Source organism: Clupea harengus, chromosome 8, assembly GCF_900700415.2.
Source record: "Clupea harengus chromosome 8, Ch_v2.0.2, whole genome shotgun sequence".
Classification (NCBI taxonomy): Eukaryota; Metazoa; Chordata; class Actinopteri; order Clupeiformes; family Clupeidae; genus Clupea; species Clupea harengus.
The window spans coordinates 5,541,764-5,562,471 of record NC_045159.1 but is presented as its reverse complement, the minus strand read 5'-3'; the positions used below and the strand labels follow the sequence as shown (position 1 = coordinate 5,562,471).

The 20,708-nt window shown below is 46.2% G+C and overlaps 1 protein-coding gene across 2 annotated transcripts; it reads left to right on the top strand.

The window, feature by feature from the left end:
• The first annotated feature begins 1,293 nt into the window (after positions 1–1,293).
• si:dkey-251i10.3 (uncharacterized protein LOC553498 homolog) lies at positions 1,294–19,555 on the top strand. 2 transcript variants are annotated; one of them, XM_031571604.2, is made up of 17 exons: positions 1,294–1,599; positions 1,915–2,011; positions 2,548–2,618; positions 2,892–2,956; positions 3,402–3,559; positions 3,891–4,046; positions 4,407–4,526; positions 4,974–5,068; positions 6,292–6,415; positions 8,925–9,002; positions 10,992–11,245; positions 12,613–12,773; positions 13,738–14,015; positions 14,852–15,013; positions 15,945–16,135; positions 16,229–16,328; positions 18,897–19,555. In XM_031571604.2, exons 1-17 carry the CDS (start codon positions 1,556–1,558, stop codon positions 19,185–19,187), a joined length of 2,445 nt encoding a protein of 814 aa, XP_031427464.1. In that variant the 5' UTR covers positions 1,294–1,555; the 3' UTR covers positions 19,188–19,555. The 2 variants fall into 2 exon arrangements, with proteins under 2 accessions (XP_031427464.1, XP_031427463.1); XM_031571603.2 differs by having other exon boundaries at positions 14,846–15,013.
• The last annotated feature ends 1,153 nt before the right edge of the window (positions 19,556–20,708 follow it).

Here is a 20,708-nt window from a genome sequence, read left to right as displayed (position 1 = left end):
AAGGCGTGTTTATTTCCCTTTTAAATGGTGCCACATTTGTAAGGAACATGCATTTGTGGGATGAGCAGCAGAGCTGAGTATGTGGGTTGCGCCCATGAAAAATTTGCCAAAATTGCTAAATGCTAACTGCTAAATGCTAAACAGTTTATTCTTATGTTGGTATTCACTCTTGTTTTGAGTTATTTGGTGGATTGGATGATTGAACTCTCAATCAGTAACAAGGAACAAACAAGACATATTGGCAATTTTACACTTTATCCATTAAATACACCCTCAGGAGCGGGTGGAAGATCCATATGCAGCCACAACAGCCTGGCACCACCTCCTCATGCTGGTCACCAACCTGGTCACACGTTGCTGTGGGATGGCATTCCATTCCTCAACCAAGAGTCGTTGCAGGTCAGCCATCGTGGTTGTGTTGGTCACTAACACGTACAGCACGCCCAAGCTGATCCCAAAAGTGTTCAATTGGGTTGAGGTCTGGACTCATGGCAGGCCATTCCATTCTCTCCCTGATGGTGTATTAAATGAATAAAGTGTAAAATTGCCAATATTTCTTGTTTGTTCCCTGTTACTGATCGAGAGTTCAATCATCCAATCCAACAAACAACTCAAAACAACAGGAGAATAGGAGAATTTTGGCACATTTTTCATGGGCGCAACCCACATACTCAGCTGTGCTGCTCATCCCACAAAGGCATGTTCCTTACAAATGTGGCACCATTTAAAAGGGAAATAAACAGCCTTTCCAACGGTATAAGATTTATTGCCAAGAAGCATTGTTACAACAAAGAAATAATCTACCAAACACAAATTTCCTTACTTTTTGTGCTATGTTTATAATCTAGTGGTTGACTGGTGAGCTGTTTGTGGGAGTAATAGGGAGAAAATGACTATTCAGAGCAGAGATATACTGTATCTTTATACTGTATCTTTATACAGTATCTTTAACGAGTCATTCGATGGGAGAAGCTGATCGGGTGGTTTTGGTATTTGGCACTGTAGCTCCTGCCAGGGGGGAGAGGTTGCTGGAGTCCTTGTCCAGGGTGTGAGGAGTCCGTGTGCAGGGAGTCATTGTTTTCCCTCCTGGTGGCTGCGACAGACACAATGACTGCAGCTCATCTGTATCTGTGTCAGATCCCGTCGAAGTGACAGGTTAACTTTCCAGAGGTAACCCTTTCCGCAAGAAAATGTGTCCTATAGACGAACTTCCTCTTCAGACCACAGCGCGGCAGTAATGAGCCTTTGTGATAACTAATCTGGGGGGGGGACGTACAACTTCCGGTACGCTCGCGTGAAACGTCATCTTTTCGCCCCGGAACTGTAAGGGGAAGAGAAACAGCATGGCAACTTCGGTGGTGGAGTTAACATCATAAAGAAAACTAAAAGTCTAGTCTTTAATGGACATTTTCAATGAATAAACCCTACGAAAACCGTATCCTGTAGTTAACGACGTTAGAGAGTTACCTTCTTCGCAAACACATTCCAGTCTGAGAGAGGAGGAGTCATTGGGTACCACAGCTGCCGGGAAGTTTATTTGCACACGTGGTTTACAATGGCCAAAACCAAGAAGAAATCAGTGACATTTGACTTACCAAGGTTTGAAGTTTAAAGTTATTGTCCTTGCGGCGTTTAGTTATTGTCAGTGTCACTGGCACCAACTGGGCTGCAGACGTGAATGCGCCAGTTTCCGTGAACGTGCAATAATTTAACGTTTGTAATGTTTAAACGTCACTAAAACTCTTGCAGACTTAACGTTAGTTATTTCTTAGATTAAGAATACTCTTCGTGGAGTAATTCGCACGCTATTCCATCTGAAATGTTATTTTACCAGACTGTTATTGCTATTGTGTTATATGGTAAATGGGCTTTAAATTAGGGATTACTCCTAATATTCTATCCATACCACCTCAGAAAAGTCGCCACTGTCAGCGCAATGGACGAGGAGGTGGAAAGCGATGAAGATTTCCTTCCAGATAACGAGAACATCATCAGTGCGAGTGAGGATGAGGTGGGAGAGTTTTGGTCTCTTTATATCATTTGATTGTGTATGAAATGGATGCGTGCCAGATGGAACTGTGCAGTGTGTTTGAGTGTTTAACAGCAGGTAGTGTACTGTGGACTTTAGCTGTGTGTGTGTTTGTCTGTGTAAAATCACTAGGTATCAGTCTTTTGGTTTGTTGTTTTATCTCTGTGGATTGCGTCTGTGCTGCTGCGTCTGTGCTGTATGCTCTTGTTCTGATGGTCAGTAGTGGAGAGGTGTCTGTCTGTGTGGAAAATGCAGTCAGAGGCTCAGACCAAACACACTACCGGTAGTCCTCTATTTCTGCTTTCCTTCATTTCCACACTTCGTTTTCTGTTAACTTTTCATACGTGTGATCCCCCGGTACATGGTCAGTGTACAAGCCTTTCACTAATCTTATCTTCTGCTAGTAAATGCTAGCGTTGCTAACCGCTGGTGGGGGTGTATTGGCTCTAAGCTGTACAGAGAGGACGCGTTTGATTTGGCCTCTGCGTTGGTAACGGTGGCGGTTTGCTTGTCCACAGGATGCCGGCGACGATGAGCGCAAACACACCAAACTCCTGGAGGCCATCAGCGGACTGGGGGGCCGGAGGAGGTAAGGCGTCTCCACGGCAACTATCTGTCACTACCACTGAACTCAGGATTGTCATCATGGATGCAGTGTTGTGTCTGGGGAACTGTGTGTGTGTGTGTGTGTGTGTTGGGCTCTGTATTCAGGTACCCTGTGTGTGTGTGTGTGTGTGTGTGTGTGTGTGTGTGTGTGTGTGTGTGTGTGTGTGTGTGTGTGTGTGTGTGTGTTGGGCTCTGTATTCAGGTACCCTCTGTAACTGTGTGTGTGTGTTTATGTGTTTATGTTTCTTGCTTTCAGGAAGAAGATGACAGAGAGGTCTGAGGCCAGCCTGCAGGTGTCAGAGTTTGGCGTCAATGCAGAGGGTAAAAGCAGAACTAGATTTCCCCTCTTCTATGAAGGGTTTTCACTTGGTAGCCAAGGGCTGGATGTGAAGATGACTAGGTGATGAGAGAGATGGACATGTGAAGCAGACAGATAATCAGTCAGTGACTATGACTCTTGTTAATCTTGACCTGGAGTTCGGACTGTAATTGTGACTCTTGTTAATCTTGACCTGGAGTTCGGACTGTAATTGTGACTCTTGTTAATCTTGACCTGGAGTTCGGACCGTAATTGTGACTCTTGTTAATCTTGACCTGGAGTTCGGACTGTAATTGTGACTCTTGTTAATCTTGACCTGGAGTTGGGACCGTAATTGTGACTCTTGTTAATCTTGACCTGGAGTTCGGACCGTAATTGTGACTCTTGTTAATCTTGACCTGTAGTTCGGACCGTAATTGTGACTGTTGGGGAATTCCTCCCTGTTAGGTGCGGGCGAGAAGGTGGCGCTCTCAGATCTGCTGAGTTCTGCGACAGAAGCATCCAGAACTGATGGAACCATGACAAAGACTCACAGACAGCTGAAGAACCTGGAGAAACGTCAAGCCACTCTGGAACTTCCCCTGAGCCACCAGCAGACAGAAAAAGTACTTATCTTATCTTATCTATCCACCTGTCTGTCTCTCTGTCTGCCTGTCTGTCTCTTGTGTTTCTTTATCTGTCTCTTTATCGGTCTATCTGTTTGTCTATCTATCTATATGTTTGTCTGTTTGTCTGTCTGTCTATTTGTTTCATTGTCTGTCTGTCTATTTCTATTTGTCTCTTTCTGTCAATTTTTCCCTCTGTCTGTCTATCTGACTATCTGTCTATCTGTCTTTTGATCTGTCTGTCTGTCCGTTTATGTTAATCGATCGATCAGTCAGTCTGTCTGTCTGTGTGGATATAATCTCAGCCCGTCTTCTCTGTGGTCACTTGCAGATCCAGCGTGAGGCGGCGTTTGAGAAGGCGTCTAAGGAGGTCTCGCGTTGGGAGAGTACCATAGTCCACCAGCAGAGGGCAGAGCAGCTTTTCTTCCCCCTCAACCAGCAGCCCTCCAGGCCCAGACGCATGGAGCAGCTCGTCACCAGCTGGAAGGTACACACACACACATTCACACACTCACACACACACACACACACACACACACACACACACACACACACACTCTCACACACACACAAGGATTCACAAACACACATAGTCTCACTCTTACGGATGTACAAACACACGCTCACACACTTGCATATATACAGATACACGCAAAGAGACACTCAAACTTATGTACACAAGGATACACAGACACACTTGCTCAAATACACATGGATACACACACACGCCTACACAAGTGAAATCATCACACATCATTGATCAGACTCAGGTGCTGTATTTTTGGTTGGTTGGTTGGTTGGTTGGTTGGTTGATTGATTGATTGATTGATTGATGTGTATTGATCAGACTCAGACACCGCTGGAGCAGGAGGTGTTTGCTCTGCTTCACGCCCACCGGCAGCCGACTTTTGACCCCGTGTTGACCCCCGTGGAGGAGGCGCAGCTCCAAGCCATGAGTCTGGAGGAGGTGGGGGGACGTGTGTGTCTGTCTGTCTGTCTGTCTGTCTGTCTGTCTCGCACTCTAACTCTGTCTGTATCTGTCTGTCTGTCTCGCACTCTAACTCTGTCTGTCTGTCTGTCTCGCACTCTAACTCTGTCTGTCTGTCTGTCTCGCACTCTAACTCTGAATCTGTCTCTTTCTTTATTGTGTTGTGTGCGACGTTGAAGTTGTTTTGTTTTGATGTTAATGTTATATTTGACGTTGTTGTTGTGTTTGATATTGTTGTGTTTAACATTTTCGTTGTTGCTGTGTTTAATGTTGTGGTTAATGTGTAACGTTGTTTTGGTGTTAGTGTTGTTGTGTTAAATGTTGATGTTTAATGTTGTTGTTGTTGTGTTTAATGTTGTTGTTGTGTTTAATGTTGGTGTTGTTGTTGTGTTTAATGTTGGTGGTGCTGTTGTGATGTGTCCCCAGGCTCAGTTGCGTCGTGCTGAGCTACAGAAGGCTCGAGCACTGCAGTCCTACTACGAGGCCAAAGCCAAGAGGGGGAGCAAGATCAAGAGCAAGAAGTGAGTGCAATCTGGAGTAGGGATGGGCATTCGATTAAATTGTCTTAATCGATCGTCGGGAGAATTAACGATCGATTTTCGATTAATCATTAATATTTTTTATATTAAAATTCACTATTTATAGGCTATATTAAAATGCAGTGAAAATAGAAAAAACACAGCGTGTTTCCTCATTGAGATCTTTATTAAAAGATGAACAACTCTTGTGGCAGTTAAACTTACAAGATGGACAACTCTTGTGGCAGTTTAACAAGATCCGTTCAATGGTTACTAGTGCTGTCAAACGTTTAAGCACACGCTAACTAGCACACGCTAACTAGGATACAGGCAATCACACGCTAACTAGGACACGCTACCCAGTCATACCAATCTACCCAGTCAGAGGGCATCTACCCAATCATAGGGCATCTACCCAGTCATTGGGCATCTACCCAGTCATTGGGCATCTACCCAGTCATTGGGCATCTACCCAATCATAGGGCATCTACCCAATCATAGGGCATCTACCCAGTCCTGTCATTGTCGTTGCTGAATGAACAGAGCATCACATATTTTAGTTTGGGTTGTTTATTTGTTGTTATTTTTGTTGTTTAAGGTCAAGAGGGTAGACCAGGGGTGGGTGGTGGTTGATTTAAGTAGACCAATAGCAGAGAGTTATGGGTGGAGACTAGTATCTAGCCACTGTGTGTGTAGTGGCACATGATTATAATTTCACATTCATTCATTCATTCATTATTGGCCATTGGTGTGGATGTGTGTTTAATGTGTGGGAGAGGTGTGGCTAATGTGTGGGTGTGTGTTTTAATGTGTGTGTGTGGGGTGGGGGTGGCTAATGTGTGGGCGTGTGTTTAATGTGTGTGTGTGTGTTTAATGTGTGGGCGTGTGTTTAATGTGTGGCTAATGTGTGGGCGTGTGTTTAATGTGTGGGCATGTGTTTAATGTGTGGCTAATGTGTGGGCGTGTGTTTAATGTGTGGGCGTGTGTTTAATGTGTGGCTAATGTGTGGGCGTGTGTTTAATGTGTGGGCGTGTGTTTAATGTGTGGGCGTGTGTTTAATGTGTGGCTAATGTGTGGCCGTGTGTTTAATGTGTGGGTGTGTGTTTAATGTGTGGGCGTGTGTTTAATTTGTGTGTGTGTGTGTGTGTGTGTGTGTGTGTGTGTGTGTGTGTGTGTGTGTGGGGGGGAAGTGTGGCTAATGTGTGGGCGTGTGTTTAATGTGTCAGGTACCATAAGGTGCAGCAGAAGGCCAAGAGGAAAGCCTTCCTGAAGCAGTTTGAAGACCTGTGCAAGAGCGACCCCGAGAGGGCCATGGAGGAACTGCAGAATATGGAGAAAAAACGGATAGAGGTGAGAGAATGATAGATAGAGAGAGAGAGAGAGAGAGAGAGATCTATCATATTTTCACCCTACACACCATAATTGAGAGACATGTGATTCAAAACAAAACTAAAATATATGCATGCTTTATTGATTTTAAACAAGCATTTGATTCTATTTGGCACACAGGTTTATTTTACAAAGTTATAGAAAGTGGTGTAGGGGGAAAAACCTATGACCTGATCAAATCTATGTATTCAGGAAGTAAGTGCGCAAAAAAGATTGGAAGCAACAGAACCAAATTCCTCTCCCAGGGGCGTGGTGTGAGACAAGGCTGCTGCTTAAGCCCAACCCTATTTAACATTTATATGAACGAATTAGCAAAAACCATAGAAAAATCAACAGCACCTGGTAGATAGATAGATAGATAGATGGATACTTTATTAAAACTTTATGGAAACTTTATGGTGTCACCCTACACGACTCGGAGACCAAACTCCTGCTCTATGCTGATGACCTGGTTCTGCTGTCACCCACTGAACAGGGATTACAGCAAAATCTGGATCTGCTAGAGCAGTACTGCCAGACCTGGGCCCTGGCAGTAAACCTAAACAAAACTAAAATAATGATATTCGAAAAAAGATCCAGATCTCAGATACAAAAACACAATTTTACAATAGGGCCACACTCAATTGAACACACAAATAACTACAGATATTTAGGCTTAATAATCAATTCAAATGGAAAGTTCAATCTTGCAGTGAATGATTTGAGAGAAAAAGCACGCAGGGCTTTCTATGCCATAAAACGACAAATCCCTGTAGAAATTCCAATCCGAATCTGGCTCAAACTATTCGAATCAGTAATTGAGCCAATTGCCCTTTATGGCAGTGAGGTGTGGGGTCCACTTACAAATCAGGAATTCAACAAATGGGAAAAACATGCAGAGTTCTGCAAAAGCATTTTAAAAGTCCACAGTCCACAGTATGGCACATACACAATGCATGCAGGGCAGAATTAGGCCAATATTCATTGATTACAAAAATACAGAAAAGGGCAATCAAATTCTGGAAACACTTCAAAAGCAGTGACCCCCACTCCCATCATTATAAAGCCCTGCAATACCAAGAGTTGAGCAAAGATACATGTCCCCTCACTCAGCTGGTCCTGAGCTTGAGCTCTCCAGATCCCCACACACACACTAACACCCTACTAACACCTCAGGACCAGTACAGAAAGGCACCTGAAATTAGGATGAACCAAATTGGAAAAACAATTAAGCAAAATTACATGAGCCATTGGAAAACACAAAGTAAAATGCAATTATATTTGGCCCTAAACAGAAATTATGATTTAGCACCCTATTTGACCCTGATCACAGACAAAAATCTGAGAACCTCGTTGGCAAAGTACAGACTCAGTGAACACAGCCTGGCCATAGAGGTGGGTAGGCACAGACAAACCTGGCTGCCCAAGGAAAACAGACTGTGCCCCCATTGCGAACAAGGAATAGTAGAGACAGAGCTGCACTTCCTGACACAGTGCACAAAATATGAGGACATAAGACAAAATTATTTAAAAAAGATTGGTGAGGTCCTCCCTGAGTTCCTGCTTGCGAGCAGTGAGGAGAGGCTTTCATACCTCACCGGAGAAAATGAGGAATGCCTTGTCCTCGCTGCACAATATGTAACTTCCTGCCATAAACGGAGGGAGAGCCCATAAAATAATTAAATTGATAATTATTATGTATTTGTATTATTGTTCCCACTTCTCCCTTTACCCTTCTGATGTACCCAGAGAGAGAGAGAGAGAGAGAGAGAGAGAGAGAGAGAGAGAGAGAGAGAGAGAGAGAGAGAGAGAGAGAGAGAGAGAGAGAGAGGCAGGATAGAGAGAGAGAGAGGCAGGCAGGATAGAGAGAGAGAGAGAGAGAGAGAGGCAAGAGAGAGAGAGAGAGAGAGAGAGGCAGGAGAGAGAGAGAGAGAAGACAGGGTAGAAGGAGGGAGAGAGAGAAGACAGGGTAGAAGGAGGGAGAGAGAGAAGACAGGGTAGAAGGAGGGAGAGAGAGAAGACAGGGTAGATGGAGGGAGAGAGAGAAGACAGGGTAGATGGAGGGAGAGAGAGGACAGGGTAGAAGGAGGGAGAGAGAAAGAGGGAGGATACACGTAAGTCATTATGACTTACAAATGAGGTTTATACTTTTCGATTTTTATTTGCATTTTTAGGAATCTGATTGGACTTTAACAAACAATTGACAATACACTGTTTTCTACACCGCAAGATTGCTGGAGTGATTGCTGGAGTGATTGCTGGAGTGATTGCTGGAGTGATTGCTGGAGTGATTGCTGGAGTGATTGCTGGTGTGATTGCTGGTGTGATTGCTGGTGTGATTGCTGGAGTGATTGCTGGAGTGATTGATTGCTTTGGTCTGCATTTAGATTGGGCTGCTTTCAGTATTACCAGTTAGTGTGACATTAATGTCTCCTTTTTCCTCCCCTGTTTCTTTCTCTCTCTCTCTCTCTCTCTCTCTCTCCCCCTACAGGAGCGGATGTCTCTGAAGCATCAGAACAGCGGAAAATGGGCGAAGTCCAGAGTCATCATGGCCAAATATGATCTGGGGGTGAGTGTGTATGCTGCCTGTGTGTGTGTGTGGTTGTTCTGTATGTATGTGTGTTAACAGTAAGTGTGTGTTACCTCTGTGTGTGTGTGGGTTAAACATGTATGTGTCTGTGCGACGTATTAAACGTGTGTGTGTGTGTGTGTGTTAAACGCGTGTGTGTGTGTGTGTGTTAAACGTGCATGTGTTAAACGTGTGTGTGTGTGTGTGTGTGTTAAACATGCATGTGTTAAACGTGTGTGTGTGTTAAACGTGTTAAGCCGCGTCCGACAGAGTAGTGCCCGAGCCCAGCCCGAGCCCGACAGTCATTAAAATATTTTGGAATGAAATAGCCTACACATTACACACGCTATGCCTAAATAAAACTCACGTTATGTGCTACACCAAAGGAGGCACAACAAACAAGTCGAAGATTTTTTTTCTTGAAAACTTTAATAATAATAATAATTATTTTTTTTATAGCGCTTTTCTAAATACCCAAAGTCGCTTTACAAGTGTGAGGACAAGCAAAACAAGACAACAGTAAAATATAAAGACAAAGGATCGAACAAAACGGACAAACAGAACATTATAGAAAGAAAAGCTAACTTATAAGTCTATTAGTGGAAGGGAAGGGAGCAGGGGATGTTCAGGTGAAGGCGAGGTTGAAAAGATGAGTTTTGAGGGATTGTTTAAATAGTTCTATGTTGGGAGCCAGACGAATGGGGAGAGGGAGGTCATTCCAGAGGGAGGATGCAGCAGCAGAAAAGGCCCTGTCACCCCAGGTCTGGCGCTTAGTCCTGATGGTTTTAAGAGTGTTTGCGCCGGCGGACCTGAGGCAACGGGTAGGGGCGTGGAGGGGGAGGAGGTCAGAAAGGTAGGAAGGGGCCAGGTTATTTAGGGCTTTGAAGGTGGTGAGTAGTATTTTGAAGTTAATCCTGTGTTTGACCGGGAGCCAGTGGAGGTTGCGTAGGACCGGGGTGATGTGTTCATAGCGGCGGGTGGAGGTGAGCCGACGAGCGGCAGAGTTCTGAACATATTGGAGTTTATTGAGGACAGTGTTTGGAGAGCCATATAGGATGCTGTTGCAGTAGTCCAGTCTGGAGGTTATGAGGGCATGAATTAGAGTTTGGGTGGTGGCAAAGGACAGAGAGGGCCGGAGGCGTGCAATGTTCTTGAGGTGGAAGAAGGCGGTTTTGGTGATGTGATTGGCGTGGGGTAAGAAAGAGAGGGTGGGATTTAAGATGATACCAAGGTTACGGACCTGGGTGGAGGGGGTGATGGTGGAGCCGTTGATGTTGAGGGAGAAAGTCTGGGCTGAGCAGGCGAGGTGTTTAGGGCCGATAATGAGTATTTCAGATTTATTGCAGTTGAGTTTGAGAACATTTTGTTGCATCCAAGATTTTATATCAGCAAGGCAGATGGTGAGAGTGGAGTGAGTGAAACGCCAACGTTCGTTATAAAACTATCTACATAGTCCATCGAGGTTTAATCCATGTTGTTGTGGAGAAAGAGGATGGCATCAATCATATTTCATTAAAACTTCACACTTCTTACATTGGACATATCCAACAGCCTAATTAGAATCCGCATCGACTACTAAGCAAAAATATCTCCATACAGTGGATTTCCCTTCGTTTAGTATCGTTTTAAAATCTCCAGATGACAGTTTCTTTTTAACTTCCTCCATCATGCCAGTTTTCCGCCTGTAATCGCGTTGTCATAAACAAATTCCCGCCACGGGAAGAAGGCTGTTATCCTAAATGTGATTTATTTTATTCTCAAAAACGAACTTCTGCATCATGTGAAGCAGACACGTTGACTTCACTATTTATTAAGATATTTTAAATATGGAATGTTCAATGCCTTATCACGCTGATGTGTCCGAGCCCGATTTATATTTTCAAAATATTTGAACCCGGCCCGACCTGTCGGGTTCCGACGGGCCCGGGTCAGGTATCCAACCTCTATTGTGTGTGTTAAACGTGTGTGTGTGTGTGTGTGTGTTCTCAGGCACGACAGGCCATGCACGAACAGCTTGAACTCAACCGCCAGCTCACCCACAAGCCCCTCCCTTCCTCTGAACTCCATGACGACAGTGACGATGACTCCAACAGCGACCCCACTCTGGCCAGTGAAGACCAGACACTGCCCGACATCGTCAACGAGGCATCGGCCAATCAGAAGGAAGGGGCAAATCCCTGGATGAAGATGGCTGTAGTCTTGACAACGGCAGAGCAGGAAGAGCCAAAGGCGGTGGCTGACAGGTAGAAGGTGCTCTATATGTACATCTAGTGCATAGTGTGCTCTATGTGTAGGAAGCTCTATGTGTGGGAAGTGCATAGTGTGCTCTGTATGTAGGAAGCTCTATGTGTGGGAAGTGCATAGTGTGCTCTGTATGTAGGAAGCTCTATGTGTGGGAAGTGCATAGTGTGCTCTGTATGTAGGAAGTGCACAGTGTGCTTTATATGTAGGATGTGATGTGCTCAATATGTAGGAAGCTCTCTATATGTAGGAAGCTCTATGTGTATCGAATGCACAGTGTGCTCTATATGTAGGAACCTTTGTGTTCATGATGTGCTGTACATGCATCATGTATTCTACACATCTTAAGTCCTTTATACCAGAGGTTCCCAACCTTTTCTACTCCGAGGCCCACCTATTCGTATTTGTAACAGGGTGGGGCCCAACAGACACCCTGCTTATTTTAGCTAATCTCTATTCCATGAGAATGAGGCCCATTGTTCTCAACTCAAAATCAGTTCTTCGTGGAAAATTTGTTTCAACTTGAAACATTTTTGCGGCCAACTAGAAAGGGCTGCGCGAGAATGGGAGAAACATACTAAACATACACATGCTCTATACTGATACTAAACATACACACGCTCTATACTGATACTAAACATACACACGCTCTATACTGATACTAAACATACACACGCTCTATACTGATACTAAACATTAGGGGTGGGGGGAAAAATCGATTTTTCGATTCTCTCTAGAACGATTCTGTCTCGATTCATAAAAGTTCATAATCGATTTTTTTAATAAAAAAAAAAAAAAAAAAAAAAAATATAATTTTTTTTTTTTTTTTTTGTACACATTCATTTTGTGTTGAAATGCAAGTGGCATCGATTATTGCAGACTCTGAGTAGAAAACTCAAATGTTTTAAAAATTGAGATGCATCGATATTCATTTTATCGGTTTAGAATTGATAATCGATAATCGGTTTAGAATCGAGAATCGGTTTAGAATCGAGAATCGGTTTAGAATCGAATCGTTGACCTCTGAATCGGAATCGAATCGAATCGTGAGGTGCCAAGAGATTCCCACCCCTACTAAACATACACACGCTCTATACTGTATTGGAGAAACATACTAAACATACACACGCTCTATACTGATACTAAACATACTAAACATACACACGCTCTATACTGTATTGCCTGTTGCCTTGTTCTCCAGTGTCTGTCAGGTCATCTAACCCTCCGTCTGTCTGTCCGTCTGTGTCTGTCTGTGTCTGTCCGTCTGTGTCTGGGACTGTATCTCTGTCCGTCTGTGTCTGTGTCCGTCTGTGTCTGTGTCTGTCCGTCCGTCTGTGTCTGTGTCTCTGTCTGTCTGTGTTGACCGTAGTGAAACTCCGGAGGCTGCCGTGTCGGACGCTGGTGAAGTGGGAGAAGAGCGGGAGGAGGAGACGGAGGAGGAGAGGCTGCTGGGAGAGTTTGCCCGCCGACGGCAGCTGAGGAGGACTAACGATGAAGAGGAGGAGGACAAGGAAGCCAGGCAGACGGCTGGTGTGTGCTGGAGTGTGTGTGCGTGTGGTGGTGTGCGTGTGTGTGGTGGTGTGTGATAGTGTGTGTGCGTGTGGTTGTGTGCGTGTGATGGTGCGTGTGGTTGTGTGTGTGTGTGTGTGTGCGTGTGGTGGTGTGTGTGTGTGTGTGCGTGGTGTGTGTGCGTAGTGCGTGTGGTGGCGCGTGTGTGTGCGAGTGGTGTGTGTGCGTGGTGTGGTGCGTGTGGTGGTGGTTGTGGTGTGTGTGTGTGTGTGTGTGGTCGTGTGTGTCTGTGGTGGTGTGGTGCGTGTGTTATGTGTGTGGTGGTGGTGTGGTGGTGTGTGTGCATGCGCGTGTGGTGGTGTGTGTGCGTGTGGTGGTGTGTTTGTGCGTGGTGTGGTGCGTGTGCGTGTGGTGGTGTGTGCCCGTGCGTGTGGTGGTGCGTGTGTGCGTGTGGTGGTGTGTGCGTGTGGTGGTGCGTGTGTGTGTGCGTGTGGTGGTGCGTGTGTGTGTGCGTGTGGTGGTGTGTGTGGTGGCGTGTGTGCGTTTGGTGTGTGTGTGCGTGTGGTGTGTGTGGTGGTGCAGGTGGCGTGTGGTGCTGTGTGTGTTGTGTGTGTGTGTGTGTGCGTGTGGTGTGTGTGTGTGTGTGTGTGGTGTTGTGTGTGTGGTGGTGGTGCAGGTGGCGTGTGGTGCTGAGTGTGTTGTGTGTGTGTGTGTGCGTGTGGTGGTGTGTGTGCGTGCATGCGTGTGGTGGTGTGCGTGTGGTTGTGCGTGTGTGTGTGCGTAGTGTGTGCGTAGTGTGTGCGTGTGTGTGTGTGTGTGGTTGTGTGCGGTTTTGTGTGTGCGTGTGGTTGTGCGTATGTGTGGTGGTGTGTGGTGGTTTGTGTGTGCGTGCGTGCGTGCGTGCGTGTAATGGTGTGTGGTGGTGCGTGTGGTAGTGCGTGTGTGTGTGGTCTGAGGTAAAGTGCTAAAATCTCTCCCCTATCAGAGGCTTCACAGACTGATGGAGCTTCCGAAGTCTCCCCATCCAGAGCTGACCGTAGCGATGATGATGATGACGGTGATGAAGACGAAGAGGACCAGATGGATGAAGCGGCTGCATCAGAACTCAACGCTCTCTTCGGCCGCCTGGCCAAGCAAGCACAACAGGGTGCGGCACCCTTGGGTTCCTCTGCGGAGCTGCTGGACGAGGATACGACACGAGTCCGCACGCTGGAGCAGGCCGAGCTGCTGGCAGAGACTCACAATGACACCGCCCCCCCCGTGGTATGATTGGCTGATCTGCATGTCTTTCTGTCTGTCTGTCGCCCCCGTGGTATGATTGGCTGATCTGTCTGTCTGTCTGTCTGTCTGTCGCCCCCGTGGTATGATTGGCTGATCTGCATGTCTGTCTGTCTGTCTGTCTGTCTGTCTGTCGCCCCCGTGGTATGATTGGCTGATCTGTCTGTCTGTCTGTCTGTCGCCCCCGTGGTATGATTGGCTGATCTGCATGTCTGTCTGTCTGTCTGTCTGTCTGTCGCCCCTGTGGTATGATTGGCTGATCTGCATGTCTGTCTGTCTGTCTGTCGCCCCCGTGGTATGATTGGCTGATCTGCATGTCTGTCTGTCTGTCTGTCTGTCTGTCGGTCTGTTGGTATCTATGTGTAGGCCTGTCTGTCTATCTGTCATCATTGCAATGTGGATTAAGTGTCTGATTATTGAGGTGTGTGTGTGTGTGGTGGTGTGTGATCATTGTTTGTGTACTAATTATCGTGATTAATTGGTTATTGGTGTGTGTTTGATTATTAGTTATGTATTGATTTTTGTTATTATCATAATAATCATTAACTGTCACAGTTATTGTTGATTACTGGTGTGTGTGTGTGTGTGTGTGTGTGTGTGATGATTGGTGTGTGTTTGTGTATTTGTGATTATTGCTTGTGTGTTGAGTATCGAGGCTGCTGATTGGTTGATTATTGCTTGTGTGTTGAGTATCGTGGCTGCTGATTGGTTGATTATTGCTTGTGTGTTGAGTATCGTGGCTGCTGATTGGTTGATTATTGCTTGTGTGTTGAGTATCGTGGCTGCTGATTGGTTGATTATTGGTGTCTCTGTTGGCCCAGGTGGAGTCGGAGGAGGCTGCACCAGGACATGATGTGGATGACCCCGCCCCTAAGGGGAAAGGTCACCAGAAGGTCATCGACCCAGAACAGGTGCTGACCAAGCAAGCCAGGAGCATCCGTGTTCCCATGACAACGCCGGCCATAGAGGATGCTGAGGATGAGGTGAGAGTTAGAGACGGATCTTATGGGAAGGAGAGGTGGCGGGCGTGTGTGTGTGTGTGTGTGTGTGAGCTCTCATGTAGGGTCTGATCCCTTCAGTGTGTGTGTGTGTGTGTTTGAGCTCTCATGTAGGGTCTGATCCCTTCAGTGTGTGTGTGTGTGAGCTCTCATGTAGGGTCTGATCCCTTCAGTGTGTGTGTGTGTGTGTGTGTGTGTGTGTGTGTGTGTGTGTGTGTGTGTGTGTGTGTGTGTGTGTGTGTGTGTGTGTGTGTGTGTGTGTGTGTGTGTGTGTTTCCAGTCTGACCTCAGGTTTGTGTGGATGCACATCGAGTCTAAACTGGATTCCAAAAGCATTAGTGATTTCCCATCCTGCGTACCCCTGTGTTTGTTTACGTCAGCCACTCAGAATGGTGTACCACAGTTCTCATGTGTCTTCATCAGAGGAACCTAAGATGCCCGACCAATTAAATAGACTGTCTCTGCTTTGGGCTGCCTAATGCCAAACTCACATTGTTGCGTTGGAATGCGTTGATCCGTTATTGTTGACTTTGAATGGGGTGACGTCATCCGTTGCCGAACTGAATTATGAATAACTGTTGGGTTGCGTTGCTTGCGGCGAGAGTTGAAAAATGTTCAACTTTTCGAGAGGCATTTACAGTGGGGAAAATAAGAATTTGACCCCCTACCGATTTCGCAAGTTTGGCCACTTGCAAAGAAATGCGTGATCTATAATTGTAATGGTAGTTATATTTTAACAGTGAGAAACAGAATATCAACAAAAACATCCAGAAAACTGCATTTTATAAGTTATGAATTTATTTGCATTTGTTGCGGAAAATAAGTATTTGAACCCCTAAATGACTAAATGTAAATGCAGACGGAGAGACCGTGTCATGGATCACATGATCACGATGGTTGTTATTTTCATCCTCAGGCCCTGGACGAACAGACAGACATGATCCGCGAGGCTTTTGCAGGAGATGATGTCGTCTCTGACTTCCTGAAGGAGAAGCGGAAGCAGGAAGAGGAGGGGCGACCCAAAGATGTCGACCTATCACTGCCCGGCTGGGGTGAGTGGGGAGGGGTCGGCATCCACACCAAGAAACAGAAACGCAAACGCAGTCGGTAAGGGTTGTTCGTGTGTCAGCTGACCAACAGGAAGTGATGTCGTTTGACATGACCTCCCTCACAGTATTAATGTTGATGTCATTTTTTTAGCTTCCTGAAGAAAGCTCCGCCTGCTGCCCCCAGGAAAGACCGGAAGCTTCCGGCCGTCATCATCTCAGAGAAGCGTGATGCCTCTGTCGCCGCCCACCAGGTGAGGGCTGGAACTGCAGGTGGGGCAATAGCCCCTCTCCTGCTCCCTTTAAGCTTCTCATTGCTTCATATTGTCTGTGAACATAATATGATATAAATATGACATTTACATTTAGTCATTTAGCAGACGCTTTTGTCCAAAGCGACGTACAAGGGAGAGAACAGTCAAGCTAAGAGCAATACAAAACATGGTGTAACAATAAATACTACTTTACATAAGAATTAGAAAAAAGCGACCTAGAAAGGAAAAAGAAGTGCAGTACTGCTGAAGTGCAAGTTAAGCGCTAGTCAAGGGGCCAGTTAGGAAGGGAGGTGCTCTATAGGAGCACTCACTCGGAAGGCTGCCCTGGCCAGATGTATTAGCATTTATAATCCAAGGTGCCAGTTAGGAAGGGAGGTGCTCTCTGAAGAGTTGGGTCAACAATGCTATGCAGTCCTTCACAGGTGTCTCATATGAGGCCAGCGACCAACATAAAGAGAGAGAGAGTGTGTGTGTGTGTGTGTGTGTGTGTGTGTGTGTGTGTGTGTGTGTGTGTGTGTGTGTGTGCGCGCGCGCGCAAGTTAAGCGCTAGTCAAGGTGCCAGTTAGGTTAGGATATGAAACTTCTTAGACTTAAATAAGGCTTCTGATGTGTTAACCACAACGTGCTGATATGGGGCCACACTAGGGTGCAGTGTGTAAGGGGCCACACTAGGGGGCAGTGTGTAAGGGGCCACATTGGGGTTTGACTCAGGGGGAGAGTGCAGGTTGTAAGGGGCCACATTGGGGTTTGACTCAGGGGGAGAGTGCAGGTTGTAAGGGGCCACATTGGGGTTTGACTCAGGGGGAGAGTGCAGGTTGTAAGGGGCCACCCTCTATGCCAATCGCATGGGGATTTCTATTCAGTGGACAGGTGTTGGAACTTAGCGTTTCACTACAAACGCTAAACACAGGGCATCTGGTGCTTTAGCTTGTAAGATTCTTCTCTATATTTAGGCTACTACCAGTTAATTCTAAAAGGTGGTCTAGTTGGTTGTCTCAATCAAGGAAGCTGGAGAGGTTCGGATCAGAGCCAAGGATATTTATTGTGGCAGACAAGAAATATCACTAAGTACTTTTCTGAGTCTAAGTATTTCTAAGTTGAGCAGAGTTCTAAGAGTCGCCGGGCACACGCGGATGCGTGTCGGGGGTCCGTCTTCCTGGAGATGGTCTTCCTTCCTCTGCGAGTCGCTCTGATCCCGCTCCGATCTGATCTCCTGAGCCTCGGGCACAGGCTAATTTAACTGGTGGCATTACGTAAACCGAATGGAATGCATAACAATCTCTAACACACACACATACACTACGTAAACCGAATGAAATGCATAACAATCTCTAACACACACACACATACAAATACATATACCATGACAGTCCATCAATGTCCTTCAGCCTAAGAACCCAGGCGCCAGGAGGACTCCTGCACTACATAACCTTACAGGAATTTGGGCCTACGGGCCTGGTAGTGGTGGAGGGACATACACAAGATATCTGTACATGAGATATCACTGGAATCTAACAAGCTACAGACACTAAACACTCACACACACACACACACACACACACACACACACACACACACACACAGCTACAGACACTAAACACACACACACACACACACACACACACACACTTACACACACACACAGCTACAGACACTAAACACAGGGCATCTGGTGCTTGTGCATGATTGGATGTTGCAGTTCCAATGCTAGTGTCAAATCAGTAAGAGGTACAAATACCCATGGTGCATGTTTTCACTGAAACCTCTCTCTCTCTCTCTCTCTCTCTCTCTCTCTCTCTCTCTCTCTCCTCTCCTCTCTCTCTCTCTCTCCTCTCTCTCTCTCTCTCTCTCTCTCTCCTCTCTCTCTCTCTCTCTCTCTCTCTCTCTCTTCTCTCTCTCTCTCTCTCTCTCTCTCCTCTCTCTCTCTCTCTCTCTCTCTCTCTCTCCTCTCTCTCTCTCTCTCTCTCTCCTCTCTCTCTCTTTCCTCTCTCTCTCTCTCCTCTCCTCTCTCTCTCTCTCCTCTCTCTCTCCTCTCTCTCTCTCTCTCGCTCTCCTCTCTCCTCTCCTCTCTCTCTCTCTCTCTCCTCTCTCTCTCCTCTCTCTCTCTCCTCTCTCTCTCCTCCTCTCTCCTCTCCTCTCCTCTCTCTCTCCTCTCCTCTCCTCTGTCTCTCCTCTCTACATATTTCTATTCACTCACTCCACTCCTCTCTTTCTCCTCTCCTCTCTCCTCCTCTCTCTCTCCTCTCATCTCCCTCTCCTCTCTCTCCTCTCCTCTCTCTCTCCTCTGTCTCTCCTCTCCACATATTTATATTCACTCACTCCTCTCCTCCTCTCTCTCCTCTCTCCTCTTCACATATTTCTATTCACTCACTCCTCTCCTCTCCTCCCTCCTCTCCTCACATATTTCTATTCACTCTCTCCTCTCCTCCTCTCTCTCTCCTCATCTCTCTCTCCTCATCTCCCCCTCTCTCTCTCTTCTCCCTCTCTCTCCTCTTCTCTCTCTCCTCTCCTCTCTTCCTCTCTTCTCTCTCTCTCCTCTGTCTCCAGGTGAGTCAGCTTCCATTCCCCTTTGAGAACCCTAGCCAGTTTGAAAGGAGCATCCGTTCCCCTCTCGGTTCTACGTGGAACCCGGAGTTGGCCGTGAGGAAACTGACGGCCCCTCGGATCGTGACAAAGGCGGGGGCCATCATCGAGCCCATCTCCAGGGACGACATCATGCCGGCTAAGGCAGTGGCAGGCAAGCGCCGCGCCGCCCCCGACATCCAGCTGGGCGGCGACGCTGAGCGCAGGGGGGGGCACCACAGACCAGGAGCCAAGAAGAAGAAGCACAAGAAATGAACCCCCCCCCCCCATCCCTAGTCGTAGGAAAACAAGTGTCTTCTCGTGGATATTAACATGGTCTGGACTCTGATTGGCGCTCGTATGTTGACCCTTGACCTTTAACCCCTGACCTTTCCACCGAACTCAGACACCCCAACCACATGAAGATTGTGACTATGGCAACGGAACAGTTTCCAGCTGGCATGGTGCTCTGCATCTTCAGTCCCTCTGAGGTGTCGGGTAGGGATTCTGTTGCCACGGAAATGTTATAAACTGTAAAGTACACATCAGGGTGTGAATCATTAAAACAGATTGTGACACGTCACGTCACATCATTAGGTGTTTGTTTTCTGTTGTGAATCATTAAAACAGATTGTGACACGTCACGTTATTAGGTGTTTGTTTTCTGTTTGGGATGGTTGTGAGTGATGAGGGACTGATGACGTTTTGGTGACGTTGGTGGAAGTTGGTGAGGTTTAATCTACCGTACCTGGGGTTGTGTAAGTTCAGCTCTACTCTGTAGCCAGTACATTTACATTACATTTAGCAGACGCTTTTGTCCAAAGCGACGTACAAGGGAGAGAACAGTCAAGCTAAGAGCAATAAAAAATATGGTGTAACAATAAATACTACTTTACATAAGAATTAGAAAAACGACCTAGAAAGGAAAAAGAAGTGCAGGAATGTAACAGCTGAAGTGCAAGTTAAGCGCTAGTCAAGGTGCCAGTTAGGAAGGGAGGTGCTCCCTGAAGAGTTGGGTCTTCAAAAGCTTCTTGAAGGTAGAGAGGGACGCCCCTGCTCTGGTAGTACTAGGCAGTTTGTTCCACCAACAGTAGACTGGACCTCTAGGTAACATCAGTGATGCAGACACCAGATTGGACTTCAGTGATGAGTCTTTATGGACCAGAACCGGACCAGAGTGATGAGTCTTTATGGACCAGAGTGATGAGTCTTTAGTCAGGACCAGGTGTGTGTGTGTGTGTGTGTGTGTGTGTGTGTGTGTGTCCGTCTGTGTCCGTGTGTGTGTGCGTGCGTGTCCGTCAGGACCTCAGTGATGAGTCTTTATGGACCAGAGTGATGAGTCTTTAGTCAGGACCAGGTGTGTGTGTGTGTGTGTGTGTGTGTGTCCGTCTGTGTCCGTGTGTGTGTGCGTGCGTGTCCGTCAGGACCTCAGTGATGAGTCTTTATGGACCGGACCAGAATGGTCCTAATGGCTCGAGAGGAGGAAACAAACACTCATCTACTCATTTATTCAAAGATGGGTTTTAATCAACAGGCAAATAATTTATTTGGAAATAACAATTTAGAAAATCAACCTTACACAGTGCGTGCTCTTGATTATATCAAATTCTCTGAATGTGTACACATGACATTTCCCAACCCATGATCTCTCTCCAGTCACTCAAACGTGTATTTTGATCATATATATTTAGGCTTTCAAGACATTATAAAGAAAGACTAATACCATTTAATGAAAAGGATTAAAAAGTCAGAAGTATTTTTGTGGTGTTTGAATTTCCCTTAAAGATCTCACCCAAA

Coding starts and splice junctions, on each gene's coding strand:
- si:dkey-251i10.3 (XM_031571603.2), top strand. CDS start 1,556: ATGGCCAAAACCAAGAAGAAATCAGTGACATTTGACTTACCAAG. Junction 9,003..10,991: donor TGGCCAAATATGATCTGGGG/GTGAGTGTGTAT, acceptor GTGTGTTCTCAG/GCACGACAGGCCATGCACGA. Junction 12,774..13,737: donor GGAAGCCAGGCAGACGGCTG/GTGTGTGCTGGA, acceptor CTCCCCTATCAG/AGGCTTCACAGACTGATGGA.